This window comes from Atta cephalotes, assembly GCF_000143395.1.
Source record: "Atta cephalotes unplaced genomic scaffold scaffold00021, whole genome shotgun sequence".
Lineage (NCBI taxonomy): Eukaryota > Metazoa > Arthropoda > Insecta > Hymenoptera > Formicidae > Atta > Atta cephalotes.
Window position 1 is genome coordinate 799,982 of NW_012130085.1, and position 17,297 is coordinate 817,278.

The 17,297-nt window shown below is 32.2% G+C and overlaps 1 protein-coding gene across 1 annotated transcript in view; it reads right to left on the reverse strand.

Annotated features, from left to right (window-relative positions):
* Window positions 1-5,925: 5,925 nt before the first annotated feature.
* LOC105619333 (UNC93-like protein) overlaps window positions 5,926-17,297 on the reverse strand; it is a 30,063-nt gene continuing 18,691 nt past the window's right edge. Inside the window, exons 3-5 of the mRNA XM_012200853.1 lie at window positions 16,778-16,940; window positions 9,371-9,638; window positions 5,926-6,251 (exon numbers count right to left, since the gene is read on the reverse strand). Coding sequence (XP_012056243.1) covers window positions 5,926-6,251; window positions 9,371-9,638; window positions 16,778-16,940 — 757 coding nt within the window. The remainder of the gene's footprint in view (window positions 6,252-9,370; window positions 9,639-16,777; window positions 16,941-17,297) is intronic.

A 17,297-nucleotide genomic window follows, 5' to 3' on the forward strand; every position in this document is an offset into this window, starting at 1 on the left:
TTAATTAATTACTTTCTTTCTTAATTAATAAATAATAATAATAACTACTACGTAGTCGTACGTAATAATAACGTTAATTATTTATTATTATTATATATATATATATATATATATATATATATATATATATACAGTAAAATTTCTGCTATTATAATGCTTAAAGTATCTGCAAGTGTATACAGTATAAACATTATTGCTGTGTGATAATTTCTTAAGTCAGACTATGTATGTACATGATTTCGAATATTGCAATACACTGATTATACTTCATATTATAATAAAGTATTTATATATATTGTTGTACTCTAATCATAGAAATAACACAAGTTTAACAAACAAGAAAAATAATATTGCGACAATTATCTCACATTCTTTTAATTTCGTGTTTAGATTTGTAGATCTTGTGCCGTAGCGAACAAGTCTAGCTTCAGTAGAGCAAATAGTATTTACGACAATATGTTACGTAATAAGATAACGTATAATAACGGTAGCAATTGCTTCCTTTTCTTTGTTCTTCCATTCTCCGAGAACGACGGATTGTTGAAACAGCTGCTTCGTAAATTTTCATATTAACTTATATTGTTTATTTTATATGCAATCAGCTGTTAAATATAAAAAACTGATATCGTATTCTTAAATACGTAATTTATATTTATTTATGTCTCTAATTGTTTAATATCACTTTATTCATCTATAAATACAAATTTATTATTTATTAAAAATTATATATGGAATTTACAATTACGCTATTACATATTAATTAATTAAATTTAATATGTATTATAAATTGCATTTAGAAATCATCATATCATGAAATCGTCATAACATTACATAGAATTTTTGATTCATTAATAAAATATAAATTCATTCATTAAGAATTGTCGTTTCACTAAGAGACATGAACAAAAAAGGATATAATTAAAGCCAGTCGAGAACATTAGAAGGAAACATTAGAAGATTAAAATTCATGTTAATTGTATGTCTTAATCGACAATTTTAATAAAATGATTCTTATCGTTACATAACGTGTCGGACACAATGACACACATAATATATATTATTAACTATAGTAATAATTTGATGATGTAACAATTAATGATTGTAACGATGATCAACGTGTCATCATAATGTACGATAACAATCGAACGCAATAGCAATATAATAAGGAAGTGAACATATAATAAAATATATTGTATGTACAATTTGTCGAGCGCATCGACAACATCGGCGCACGATTCCTTTTCTATCGATTAAAACAACAAACACATTACATTACATTAGCAGAATATGCTGGATCCCCTTAGCTTATCTAAGGATATATGTATAACAACCGCGTTCATGCGTGTCCAAAAAGTGACAGATATCCCAAGTAGCACAGCACTTACAAAGTGTTTAAAAGTGTTAAAAAAGTGCATATGTAAGCGCTTTTTTAACGCTTTGCAAGCGCTGCTGTGCTATTTGAGATTCAAACAATGAATCCATCCTTTCCTTTGTGTCACTCCTCCATACGTTCCTCCGTACTTAAAACAAAATAAGTATATGCTCACGTGTTTCGAGACATAAGAGAACAATCGTGGAGTGAATTTAAAAAAGATGGATTTAATGGTCTTGAACAGTAGAGAAAGAAAAGGAATATAGTAACAATGTATCTGGGATTGCACTCCTTAGACGCGTATGAACGTAGTTAAATAAAAATAACAGAAAACAAAATGTTCAAAAAACTTGCTCGATATGTGAAGCGATGTCTAATTGCTCTTTCTTGCACAATTATGTGCTAGCGATTAATACTAATTGTATATTTACAAATCTCAAATAAGAGCAAAAAGAAACATGAAATCGGAATGGTCCCAATATTGGCCCGAACCGATGAAATCTTTTCTCTCCGCAAATCTTTTAAACAAATAATATGTATATATTTATATATATATCTCTTCCTCTAAATATATTTCTCACAATCAATAAAATCTAGGAAGTCTAATCTCGCAGGCTTAAAAATATATATATATATATATATATATATATATATATGTGTGTGTGTGTGTGTGTGTGTTTTAAATGTCGTGGTTCCCGTTAAACCATGTCTTCTTCTTCGACAAGTCGAGGTGCAAGTTCTGTGATTCGTGAGTCCCTTAAAGTTCAGCGAAATAAAAACTGTTCCTTCGAGAATTACGCAAATACTCCGGGTTTGCTGCCCTCTCTGGATCTTCAATTTCTCCATCGTTCACTCATTTATTTTATGTGCCGTAAAATAAACTATTTATTTAACTGCAATATTAATATGTATGTAACAATCGCGGATGAATCGGATTAGAGGACGAATCAGATTTTGAATCGGGCAATTTCTCTTCGAAAAATTTGTTTATACTTTTGTTGATTTCGGTGATTCAAATCCTACTAATCCGTTCATCTATCGTTGCTGCACCACGAGCTACTCGAGTTACTTAAATCTATAATCTTCGCGATAAAATAAAGAAAGGAATAAAATATAGCATAGATATATTAAAAACGATACAGGAAACATTCATTCTTGATGTGACTACAAAACCATCCTATGTATAATAACGCATATACAATATGGATGTGTCATCGATACGTATGATAGAACGTATTATTTGTTGAGACAAATTTATTCAAAGCTTGCATGTCTTTAAAGAAGCTTTTTTTCCTATAATATATTCTCAAATTAAATTTTTAAAAAAGAACATTCATCTCGTCAATTCTAAAATGTGATGAGTAAGATGTCGTTTCTTACGAATATAGTGGAAAAATGCATAATATGTGAAGAAAAAAGACAGAAGTTCGGTCGTTGTTTCATCTCGCGCAATTAATATCGACATTCTCGTCGCTGTTTGCATTTATTCCATCTTCTAGAATATTATCGCGCAAGCGCGATAGGAATTCACGACAGAGAAAAGGAGAGACATAACGTAGTGTGGAATTAAAAGTGGAATTAAAAGCGCGACCCCCGCTGAGGAGCGTAGTACTTTCCGCGGCGCCAAGATGACGAGGCGAGAGAAGGAGGCGGAGAGAAAAAGCGAGAAAAAGTAGAGAAACAAGACGCGTAAAATCCAGTTGGCAAAAACGAACAAAACGAGCAGCCGTTACGCGGCGCGTTCTCAACATCACTATGGGGTTCTCCTTGCAAGACCTTTACGGCGGCGCCAATTGCGCAGAAAATTGCGATACCGTACCGGCGAGACGAGTTCTCGCTGCATCGGTACGGAAAATGAACAGGAGAACCTGGGCGAATAATAAAATGGAAACGAGACGCGGCTCTCGTTTGAGAGAACTGGCCGGTGTGTCGATCGGATGGATTGGTATCGCAGGTATATATAAATAGACAGTGGGTACCACTGTGACTCCTATCCGAGGGACAGGATTCCCGCGAGTTTCCTGTCCCTGGTTTCATGCCCATCCCGTTCTGGTCATCGCAGAAAAAAAGTAGTCGGCTCATTCACGATCGTTTGTAGAAATGCGGAGCCGGGTTTATCCCGGGGATGTGAGAGCACGTGGAGCAAATACTCGATGGACGGAGCCGCACAAGACCGATAAATGTTAGATAAGAGCAGCGAACGCGCAATTAATCCGCTAGATCGTGCCATAATTATCGAAAAACAAGCCAAGCCTGAGATACTTGATTTTACATACGACGTTTTTAGTAATAAAATAATCTTTGTATCATTTTATAAAAGCTTTGTGAAACATTTTAAATAAATAAATAAGGATAAACTATTTTTAGATGGAAACGACACATGGCATGTTATGTTTCTCTTATTCTTTGAGGTTTAAATTAATTAATTTCAATAAATATTTAAGTGCAAAATTTTTGATAATTTCAAGCAACAGAAATAATCGTTCTATCAACACGATGACTCGCAAGAACAGATCTCGCTAGGACTGTGTCCGTATCCTAAGCTTACGTCGTAGACTCTTGAGCTACCGTGTACAGATTGCGACAGGACGGAATAATGCATCCAAGCGGTTTACAGTGTTTACAGTAATTTGATATGTTTCTTGCGCTTTTACCGCCCGTCTAACATAAAGCGACACGCGATAAGATTCCCGCAGAAAATAGGTCATACCGATAGAAAATCGACTGAGTTCCATTCTTCGAAATTTTCAATCGCCGCGATGTGACTCAATGAACATGAAATAAGAAGAAACTTGTTTTTCATAATAAAAAATCTTTAAATTCTATTTAATTAAAATAAGTTTCCTCTTATACATAAAATAAAAAAGTTAGGACAGGTTAGAAGAATGTTTATGTATAAGCAAATCAAAAATTTGAAAATTAGAAACTTAGTTCCATAAAGAATGAATCTCTATCTGTTCCTTCTGTATAACTCGCTTATTCCTGTCAGGAAAAATACTGTTTTCATATGTAGACCCACATTGATATCTCACGTGCTTCTCCCGCAAGAAAAAATATGCGAGGAATTCCGACTGCTAACATGACTGACAACGATTCCTCGATTAAGAATACCATTTCCCGACATATAATTATTTCATAGTGACGATTGTCTTTTGTCTTTAAATAGCTAGAGTATTATAAATTCAAAGGAAAACATTATTATCATTGATTAAATATGATCAATTGTCGTCGAAATTCATGTCAACATATTTTAATTATAAACTACATATGTGTCTCATATGCATTTTCATTTACGAAATATTTTTATGTCGTAATATTAATAAAATTATAATTTTCACAAATTATATTGCAAATTATATATATATAAAACTAACAAAATGTTTTATAATGAAAAAATTCATATAAAATCTATTTTGTAGTTGACAAAATTATAATCTTTACATATTATAATTAATAAAATGTTTTAAAATGCAAAAATTCATATCAATTTATAAAAAACCATTAACGAAATCGATGTCAAAATGAATTTCTTCATATTAACATTATAAATATCGAATAAATTTAAGAGCCTAATGAGATAGTAAATTTTTCCTCTTACTTAAGCTTGAAATTGAAAAAAATATAGCATTTAATGTTTCTTCTAAAATATAATAATTCTTCAAATTTAAAGAAGCAAAAATGCGTTTCTATTATTCTTCTCCAATACATGATGACAACGATTACTGAGGCATTGCCATTCGGCATGCAATAAATATGTGATATAAACTGAATAATTCTAGGATCGCCACATTTTTAAATACGCGTCTTGCATAAGAACTACGCGCAATAAAATGCATTTTTTACCTCTATGCCGCGCATTATTTTCGTGACCGCTTCACGAAGTGTGATGATGAAGTCTCATATTAAGAACGCAGATCGAAGATCAGAGTGATTCCTCATCATGGTGTTGATTCGATAGTTTTGAGTAACAGTGGCGGAAGTTCCATGTTTCTAGAGTACGAAAGCGAATTTTACATCGCCATGCATTCCTTAGCACCACCAAATATTGACAAGTGTATTACTGATCTATCATCAATTCGGGTCCCGCTGAGAAAGATGGAAGCCAGATTTCAGCCTGGAGAGACGCATTACACTCGGCATTATCTTGAAGAGAAGCATCCGCAAGATGGAGTCGACGCCCGGCATCTCCACTTCATCGTGAAAGTTGTGGCCCGTTTCATTAAGGTCGTGCTTCAACCTTGATCTTCTTGTGACCAAACGCAGATTCCACATTCCGGATTACCGCCAAGAACACGCTTTCCTCGCCCACATCGTCGACGGGGAAGAGTACCGCGACTACTCATTGATCTCGGCAGCTCATTAATCTCTATCTCAAGATGAGAGGGATTGATAAGCTAAAACGAGGGAATGACAGGCGGAAGATAGTAGAGGAAAAAGTATTCACGAAATGGATCGATCAGATCTTCCGGCTGTCTCGATTTCCCCGTCGACGAGCCGAGAAAGCGGCGCGAGGACTTTTAAGGAGCGACGACTACGTCGACGTTAATCGTCGCTCACAAATGCGTGATGATGATCTCGTCGTCGAGATCATCCTTTTCGTCATCGGTTTCTTCCGGATGATTCGCCTCGGCGGCTGCTTGGGCAGCCTTCGGATCCTCGGCGATCGCTTTGAGCCGCCGTTGCTTGCGTCTGTGCAACAACTCGACGATAATGTAGCCTATGGTACCAATGATAAGTACCGTCAGCATCACATACAGTTTCATACGGGCACAGAGATGTGTGCTATATGCATAGGCGATCACGAAGCCAGCACTCTCCCACAGCCTGTAGTTCGAAAAGGCTGCCTCCTTGTTACGTCTAAACAACGTACCGTAGAGTCCTGTAACAGTCGATATAATAAATAATCATAATAATAAATAATCATTGCGGTAATTTGGATAGTAAGGAAAACTTCAAAATAATTTAGCATCTAAAAAATTTATCCACAAAATTTCCACGATTAAAAGTATTAATATAGAGGTGACAATTTTTTTATCCGGTTACATTAACGATCGTTCAAGACAAAATATAAAATAAAAATATATTCTATCTTTCTCTCTTCTTCTATCATTATCTCTCTTTCTCTCTTCTTCTATTCATTAGGAAATCCCTGATTTGCACACTTAACTGAAACAATAAATGACTTAAATGATCTCATTTGTTGCGGATTAACTTGGCAGGTGCTTTTATCAGATTCGCGACTACAAATAGGTGCATCCAGGTACTACATCATGCACCGAGGTCGATCGAGGTTTTGCGTTCATCGTCGCGTTTGACGGCGAGATAATGAGCCTACAGATGAATCGAATCCTTGACTCGGCGCTCTTTAGATACGCTTTCAGAAAGCACGTAACAGCAATAATGATAGTGCTGCTGGTGATGCACGAGGTGCCGCATTAAAGAAATAAATTACTCAAATAGAAGCGGGAAATCCATGGGAAAAAATATATGAGAGTATACATTCTGAGTCTGTTATTTTGATGATAGTCTTAATCATTAAAAAGGTTTGTATTTCAATTAAAAAGAATGTACTAAAACTTAAAATTGAATATTTCTCATCTAATTTTAAACTGCACAATAAAAACTTATTTTAACATGAAAAGCTTCAAAATTCCTCGAAGAAAATTTTCGTTATATATTGGTTGTTGCAATTTTTGAGATTTTTCTATGATACTTTTCAAAAGTATTCTTAGCTAATAATTAACGTCGCTCATTATTTAGTACGCTAAATTAAAAATTCTCATGGCACAATTAACTGACAATTAACAAAACCGGATGTAAAACAAATACAGTTGTCTACATTGTGTGTTTTTGTATACATATAGTTAAATAGATTTGCATATCAGTTTCTGCAAAATCTCGTGACGTGACTCAGAATGGTACGGTGGAGAATGAATAATCCTGCAAAAAAGCTAAGGCAAAAAAAACAATACGAGATTCGCTTTCCAGAGGTGTAGATCTGTGTAGAAGCTCTAATTATTATACAAAGACAAATCCTGATATACATAAGCAACATTACTATGTAGTATTCGATTATTTACTATATACGCGAATCGTGGCTATAAATGCAAACGAAAATTGAATCAAAATTATTAAAGCATTGCATCAAATTTTGTTCAACTCAGGAAAAAGAGAACACAATTTATCTTAATAAGCCTAAAAACAAATTTATATTTTTTTATGAAATTATCTTTTTGTTGTTAATTACAACGTGATGATGTCGAGACATACAATGAATATGGAACGAAATGTCCTTGAATGTGAATCAAATCTTGGAACTAAGTACGAGAGATAAATTTTGAATTTTTAATATATTACCTCTGAATTTTTAATATATTTTTTTATATTGTTTTTATGATTAACGAAGAGGCCGGTATAATCTTCTTCTGATGCGGTAATAAGCCAGGATATTTATTCAATTTAATGTGAGCAAATTTTGTTGCGAGAGGCAAAGAGAACGTTTCTATTTTTACAGCGAATACAAAAACGTCGACAATATTTCTTATTTAGAAAAAAATTTAACGTGTAGTCATTGTGTAAAATGTTTTATGCACATTGAAATGTTTTATCTCGTCACGTAGTTCAAAATCATGATTATTTTCTTTAAATGGCTGCTCGTCTTGCTCGTCTTGCTTTCTTTAAATGACCGTTCATCTTGAAAAAGACTCTTATATTCTCTCATTAATTATACATATTTATTACTTTGATCAATTATACGATGCTGACACATGTAAATTATAAAGAATAAATATAAAGAGTAAATTATAATCGATTCGACAAATGATAATCATAGAAGCAATTTAACTCATTAATTCGCAATTTATTATACTTCCTTCCTACGCTTAATTTTTTACAGATTACGTCATTAAACTTTCTATCTATCGTCTTATCAATGGCAAGCAATCATTAAAAGGAAAACACTTTTTATAAATGACATCCACTTGGAAAATCAACATTTACTTACATAATGCAAAATATCAAAGCCAAATTTTATAAATTCTGTATTGAGGAAAATTCCTGATTGAAAATGGACGAATTAGAAAATTCGGATCATATCAATCAGATTTTTAGTAATCAAGATAATTTAATTATGATGACTGAAATTCTAATTGATATGAACAGAATTTTCTGGTTCATCCATTATTAAACAAAAATTTTTCTTAGTTGTGTCAACTCAATAGCGAAGAAATTCGCATATTTTCTCGTTTTGGACTATATCGATCAGTGACCCTATTTTCAGGCCTCAGCGTTAATATTGATGACATTAATATTGATGAGAAGCAATATATCTTCAAATACCGCTTATCGTGAATACATTAAAGACGTCCGTCAAGTATTCGTCTGATCTATTAATATTCGTATTGACTGCGAATAAACAAATACGAAATATAGCCGGTAAATCTCGATGACGTCTTACGATCAAAATTCCGGTTTTTTAGAAGACCTAAATAGATACACTTCCAAGACAATTCGCTATCTCTCGCCGCACTACGAATTTTTACTACTTCAATCCGCTAATATTGAATATTTTTTTTATCATTTTTCCAATACGATATAAATTTGCTTCATTATGATTGCATGAACAATAGAGTGCTACACAAATGAATTTCGATATTGAATACCAAATAATCTTTTTTGTTCTTGTAATGTATCATCCGATTCAGAGCGTTTGATTTTGCCAGCTATATGGCTAATAACGTTCGATATATAATATTTCTAATATATGTCTTATAATATGTAATAGATTATATAAAGATATAATATATATTTTTATTAATATTTTTAAGAATGTTTAATTGTTTTAATTAAAATAACTATTATAAAATTACCATATCAAAAGTCCCGACAGTTTTGTAAAACTATTCCAACCAGCACAGGTATCTTTTCTCACATAAAAGGTTTTTTTAAGCTTTTTCTCGCAATATTTTAGCTAACATTAACATGTAGTTTTACACTCACCGTTAACTTGCGTCTGCCACACAGCATCGCCCACACCCCATAATCCTGAGACTGAGAAAAAGACATAAGGATTGTCAGGATGAGGCTTCCACATGAGGAGAACAACTACGAGAGAAGCATGAACGATGGCGCCCAACGCCATCAGTGGTTGTCTGCCAACAAATTTCATTAACGAACCGAATAGCAAGGAACAGCCAGCGTTAACAACCCCAAAGCAGATCATGACATAGCCGACTCTGTGGACGCCCAGAGCGCAGGAGATGTATGCCTGGAAAGCACAAAAGAATTCAATTAAATGTCTTTATTTTTTTTAAATTAGAGAGTCTTCTGAATTCAAACATTGTAAAAATTTCTGATATATCAGATAGATAATTGGAACATACGTATTATTAGAAATTTAAGAAATTGTATGAAAATGATTAAGGTTTCTCATCAAATGATAATGATAATGGTATTAATTTTTTGTTACTTTACAATATCCTATCAAAACTTATTATAAAGAAGAAAGCAAAAATAAAAGAAATTGATCAACATTTCTTACAGAAAGCAAAAACTTATGATTTGCAATAAATTATGATTTTGAAATTTCTTTGTCTTTCTCTCTGATATAAAAATCTCTATTATAAATACATGACGCCATATACATTTCAAATTCGTATATAGTTGCAATATCTGTGAGATGTAATCGGGCTCTTTCATTTCTGTTGCTTTCATATACATTTTCATACACTGATAGGATTTATATATGTATGTTAATTTGATTTTCAAAACACGACAATTTTTAATCGGTTTGAATAACTACTGAAAGTTTTACAAGCAAAAGAATATTAAATTTTTTTCTATGCTAAATCAATGAATTTGTTCTAAAGGAAGTTGATATCAATCTTTGTGTACATTTATAAAAGCAATTATAATCCCATTGTTGATATAATGAGACGACAGACTGAGATTTAGACTCGAACTTTTTTAACTTGTGTTTTTAATATTTTTATTTCCATTTAAATTCATTATAATGACGTAAGATCTTGAGGATATATTATCGAAACGCAGACACGCATGTGTCCTTGAATCCTTCATTACAAGGATTCTATTCATTTTTTTCTATATGTTATTATATTCTTTTTTAATTCTTTTTTTATTCTTTTTATTATATTTTTAGGACTATTTAATCGCAGATAATTATTTTCATTTAAAACAAGAATAATAATCAAAATATTATATTAAAGACAAAATATATTTTGGAATTAGGAAAAAATTTGACGTTATGGATGAGCGAGATAACATTTGGAATAGAACATGACTAAAACAAAAGAAAAATAATTATTTTAAAAAGAATTGTTATTAAACATTGACATGTCATTAAGCGGATGAAATTTAATTTTAAACTACATAAGATATTCAATTACCAAATGCACGAAGTCAAACTTTAAATGCACGAAGTCAAACTTTTCATAAAATGTTTTATGAGCACGTTACATACGTTAATCAATATTGATATATCAATATATCAAGTTTCATTCGATAACATAAAATGTAACACAAGATTTTAAAGTTGATACACAGTAAAATTGATAGAGATTATATATTTTCAAAAGTTATGTTCAAAGTAGCCATAAAAATATCTATACGCAATTATCTTTCGCAATATGCGGACATCGTACCTTCTCGTCGCCTTAAGCTACCAAATATACTAATCTTGAACGAGACACTTTTTCAATTACTTACATATTTGTAATATTATCTCGACAGAAGGTGCATTATATATAAAGTGTATTTCGCGTGGTCATTTCATGCCGATCGTTAACGCATAAATACCCACTTAAACGCAAGACGCCCTTCGTAATATCGGAGCCAGAATTTTTACGACAGGGTCGCAGCCACGCCGAAGGACATTTAATTACGTCTTACGTCTTACGATAAGTAGCAATTCAACGTTTAATCAGACACGCCGTCATTTTAGACGTCACGGCCATATTATTGCATAAAATATCTTCAATTCTTCCTGTAATTAATATATGAATTGTATAATCTCAGATACATATTTTTAAAAATGAAGTGATTTATTTATAATACCGCGTGTAATATCCGCTGTAATCTTTTATACTGTGTAAAAATTCAGTTTTTACATTTGTAACAGCATTTTCGATGTGTAAGAACTCCACACGAAATGTATTACGTTGATAGCTTGAAGTAATCTTTTTTCAAATCAATAAAATTTGTATTCGAACATTTCCTTTTTCATACATAATGTCATATTATATCATTCGTGGCTCTCAAGGTAAACAACTACCTCATTAAAACAATTTGATAAGTAAATTTCTGAAACATTAAAAAAATTTTAGTAAAAAAATGTAAGATTGACAAACAAATTTCACTGTTTTAATAGTAATAAATTTACAATCAAAATAGGCAAATCATTTCTTCTATAAATCTAAATATAATGTTTTTGTTGCTTACGTGGATCACATAAAAATTCTGAATTCTTTTTAACAATGTTTTAAAAAAATTTGTACTGGAAGGGTCAGGAGAGCTTATACATTTAAAAATAAAATGTTAATTTTAATATTTTTACATATTTCAGAAAGTCCACTATATGTCTTTAAGTTAAAATTAACATTTTTTAAAATAAAATTAACATTTTTATAAAATTAATATTTTTATTTTTAGCAGCGTGTATTTAATTAACTCTTCGTGTCAAATCGTGATTAATAGCTTTTATAAGTCGAGTGTAGAATTTCATTGAACTCGAAATATATCATCGCATTCTTTTAATATTTTTGCGCAATTCTTCACTGAATGATATCCGTGAACGTTTGAATGGGATTATATATCCCGAGGCGTTCACGAGATCAGACCGGAGCGAACAGTAACTACGACACGTGCACACATACACATGCATGTATGGTCATACGTTAAGAAATACTGGTACACGAGATTCCAGATATGGAAGCAGTATCGTCGGATCGGCACGAGAATAAGCTCACAGGGCTATTTATAACAGATCCAGCGCTACAGCTGACTCAGCAGAGCCTATAACTACCACATTTTGCTCATTTTTTTCTTTTCTATTTCTTTTTCTTTTTCTCTCTTTCCGTTTCATTTTCTCGGCGCGGATTTAATTGCCCAATTATCCAGCTTCCCGACGTCGAAGACGACGTACGACGTACGACCTATCGGCGAACCAATTTCGAACGAGTCGCAACTCGGAACCGGAGGTTATTTTTGCCATAATGCAGGGTCGTTCAATAATGAGGGGGTTCACCCGATGCGACCTTCCTCGATTAATTCCAGTTCCTTACTTGAGACTTAAGTTCTTTTTATAATTTTCATGTAAATTGAGCAATATCTGACAGTTCTAGAATATACCTCAACAAAAACCTACTTTCACATGAAATAATTCGTAAAAAGTAATGTAAAGAAAATACGACATATTCTTATGACATTTTGTTTTGGAAAAAACAAAACTATCCAATAATTTGAAGTGGTTTTACATTGTCTTGAATATTATTTTTAGTATCATTTCAGATCTTTACGTAGAAAATATACTGGAAAATAAATATTAAATTTTAATAAATATTTGTTTGAATACTTCTAAGCAAATATTTACTGAATGTAAATATATATTTATTTAATACAAACATCATTAATTTCATTTAACTATTACTTTTATATTGTATAAATATTTGTTTACTATAAGTTTACATTTAATTATTACCATTTAAAAAAATATATATTAAGACTCAATAAATCTTTTTTTGAATGTATCAAATATTTTTGATTGATCATTTCAAAAATGAGCAATTCCAAAAAAATGGCTGGAACTCGACAATCCGATGACAAGAAAAGACTGAGCCATTAAAACTGTAGTAGCTTAATCATAATCATATCGCAAAAAATCAACTAACTCGATGCCGCTTCGAGATGTGTTTTTGCTGACAGTCACGGGATGCCGTAACGTCCAAGAGAAGGTAAAGATACGGAATATCATTGGGCGGGTCGATTACTAGACAGCATATAAATTACGCAAATCCATCTTTCCAATAGGGATTAATTTGGACGCGGCCAGTGATTACAATCGTACCTCTTCTTTCTTTTATCGTATATCTGAGAACTTCTTAGAAATTTTTAATTATATTTCCTATACTATACAACAAATATCGCGCTACATTCTGTATTCAAATACTTTTTGATTTAATGCTTTTGCTCGCATGTCAAACGTATATCACACTAAAAACGTCTACTATAAATGTTTCTTTCTTATACATCTATTTTTTTCTTTCGTTAAAAATTTGTTTTTCTTTTCTTCTTATCGCTTTCATGGCGAATATATATTTTAATTAAGTATATTTACTTTCTAAATCAATTTCGTATAATTTCAACACGTGACACATTTAATCATTTTTCTCTTTTACAACGTTCTAATTCATCTTCGTTATTATTTTTAGTTAATTACATCTTGACGTATTTTGTTTCAGTACTTCTATTTCTTCTTAAAAAATATAAAAAAAAATAACTTTATCGTAATTCAAAAATAATCTCGTTTTATTAAAATCTCGGGATCAATCGCACGTAAACCGCTCAAAGCTCGGGGATTTTAATGCTCGCACAGCGAGATGTGCAATGTTTTATCCTGGTACTTTTTCTTATCTAATGAAAGATATATTCCATAATATAATTTTTTAAGTACAAAAAATTCTTTTATACCGTAATAAACTTTTCAATTTACTTTATTATATGAACAAATGACACATACACATTTTCTAATGTTATAACTTTAAATCATTATAAAATATATATGTATATGTATTAATAACAAACTTTGTGTGTTTTATTAATCGGAATTTTTATTCATACGCTTCGCATATAAACCAATTTTCAATAAGGTCGTTAAACGTATACACAAGCTTAATTCTTGCAAATCTCATATCTCTCATAATCGGTAATATGTATTTCCAGAGAACGATCATGCGTCCTCATGTGGCCGTTATTAATCGAGAAACGGCGTTCCACATCTGTTCAGCTGATCCAGATCGATTTTTTGTTGTGATTTGATGATCACGACTTGCTATCCGAGACATAGCGTACGAAAAGAAGTCAAACGAAAGGTTTCTCGTAGAAAAATGTGTATAAATATACGTACGTATCGTGACTTTGTTGTAATGATATTATTTTTCACATTGCTAAATAAAAAAAAAGATGACAGGTTAAAATATTTTATTGTTAATATCACTGTATATACAATAGTGACCAAATTAGAGAGATTTTATTTAAAAAATTGTGCCTAGAAAGCATAAACTAAAAATCTAACAGACACATTCCGATTTTATTATTCACGCAAATAAATTTTCGAATAGAACATACATTAAAATATATAAAAAGACGTAATGAGCCAGGCATAAAAGCCATCTTAGAATCTGTCGAACGAAAATTGACACTTTGATAGAAAGTGAAACCGGAGCAATAAATCTCCACCTCGAAGATTAGTAAAGCAGATTTAAAAAATTTATAAGGATATGATACGTATGTACGTCGGTTTCACGATCCTAGGTAATTTCCATGCCGAGGAAAAGAAAAGTGTCTACCGGCTTCTATGAGTGAGAATTCTTACTATCGATGAAGATAACGAAGATTGTCGTCGTGATTCGCGATAGTTCAAGACTGGATCGGGAAAGACAGACTCTGGCGCCAGTTAAAGAACGTGTAAAAAGAGAAAATCTATGGAGAGACCGGTTACAGAGCTCGATGACCGACCAGAAGCTTCCATTATACATATTTTTATAGCCTCGGGTTTTCTCAGAAGTAGGTCTATCTATAGATTCTCGGAATTCCATCGGGATATATCCCAAAATTCTTCTCGCACAATCAAATGGAAGGATGATTAATTAATTAGTAATTTTATATAAAAATGGCACTAAGTTGATTGTCTTTAGTACACTGTTAAATTTATAATGTCAATTTATACCCAGTATGAGTTATTTTTAATCATATCTCTAAGTCGCCACATTGTTCCTATTCAATATATTCAATATATCAATATATCATTAATTAAAATGATGGAGTTAAACAACTTAATTTAAGAAAATATATTAAATTTGACTCAAATTTAGTTTATTAATGAATACGTTAATGAACATTTTTACTTTGAAACTATAATCCAAAAATGGATTGATTTATGTTTTAACACAACTGGAAGTTGAAAATGTTATTTAATTCAAGAGATTGGGTTATTCTCTTGATATCTAACAATGTAGGATCGATTAACAGATCTGCAGTGACAAAAAATAACGTATGACACGCTTGAATCATTTCACTCTAGCTCTGACTTTATACCGAATGTTTTTTTCGTTTTCTCGCACAGACTACTGACAGCTTTTATATCGACATATCTGTTGTTGTATATTCAATAATGAAATATTCCTCTCGCGATCGAGATTTTACCGTTTTCGGAGACTGTCATTCGTCATGACAAATAATTATGTTCGCAGCAATTTTACGTTATCACGGAGCAATGCCGATAAATCTTCGAGCGTGGCTGCAACGCAATAAATACGACTGTACGTGCCCGTGAATAAGAAAGGAACGCTATAAACGAGAATACGGAACTTCGCTTTTTTTATTCGTCTCTCTTTTTTGCCTCTTTACCGCCCGATGATGGTTCGAGTTCGGACTGTAATTACAGAGTCAGACCGAGTTGACGTCATTGCGCTTCGTTAATGTCGGATCCTGGTACGAAGCCAAGGACGGCCGTTTCCTTATCAATACTTCACGAGAACACGTGGACCCGGGGGACTTGCAATAAAAGGTCGATACTCGGTGTAGCGGTGTAGATTGCAAAATGGAATGCCATTGTTTTACCGGCGGCTGCCGTTTATACAATGTACGCGAAAGGGAGAGACTGGCGTCGATTTATACGTCGGTGAGCGATTGAAACTGAACATTAGAAAGTATCGTGCATTTTAACGCATACCATCAAATAAATCTACCATGATAAATTCGTTCGTATATTCTAGTTAGACAAAGATTATTGTTAATTGTGCAAATAATCTGTTTTAAACTTTCCTTAATGGTAAAAAAATTCAACGTTTCTTGCTAACAAGAAAAATTAAATTTAATAAAAATTAAATTTTTATGATAAAAAAATTGAATTTTTATGTTTTTCGTGAATTACAAGTATATTTTAGATCATTACATTAAACCTTTACCAATTATATTTCAAATATTATATCGATTATTTCAAATACTTATACATATGATATATAAAGATATTTATTTTCCCAACAAATATCAAATCTCATGTAGAAATTGTTTCTCTAGAAACTATGATTAAGTTTCCATTACTGACGTCGACAGATTAGAAATGACGGTATAAACGCTATTTAAAATTCGTTTATTATTTGAAAAGCTCACCTGCGTGAAATCGGCGCCGATGAAAGCCTGCTCCATACCAATCCATATCGTGATGGGTATCAACAGTTGCTGATACGGTTTCTTCAATTGGTAAGCCGTAGCAGAGAGCAATTGAATGCCGCTCAATTCTTGGCTGTCCGATCGCCGTTGCTTCTCGCCGTACCTGGAAGACAATTAGGAATTCCATGAATTCCGTATGTTCCCTTGAGAAGTCAGTTAAAATATAATTACGTTTTACCGATTTATTAGCTTATTGAATACAATGAGTTTCTAGTGTAATTAGATACAAATGTACAAAAATAAAGTGCGCGTAATAATCGATCTGATTCCGGGAAGACAAAATTGCGACTCATTCTAATAATACGTTTCAGCGATAATGGGGGAATTTTCATTCATTCGCTTTTCCGCTGTCGGCAAAATCTGTGCAATTTTAATCAATTTTAGTTGAGAGAATAACACAGACATCTACGTTTGTTAAAGTTAACACATAGCATTTGTGCCTAACATCTCTCTCTCTCTC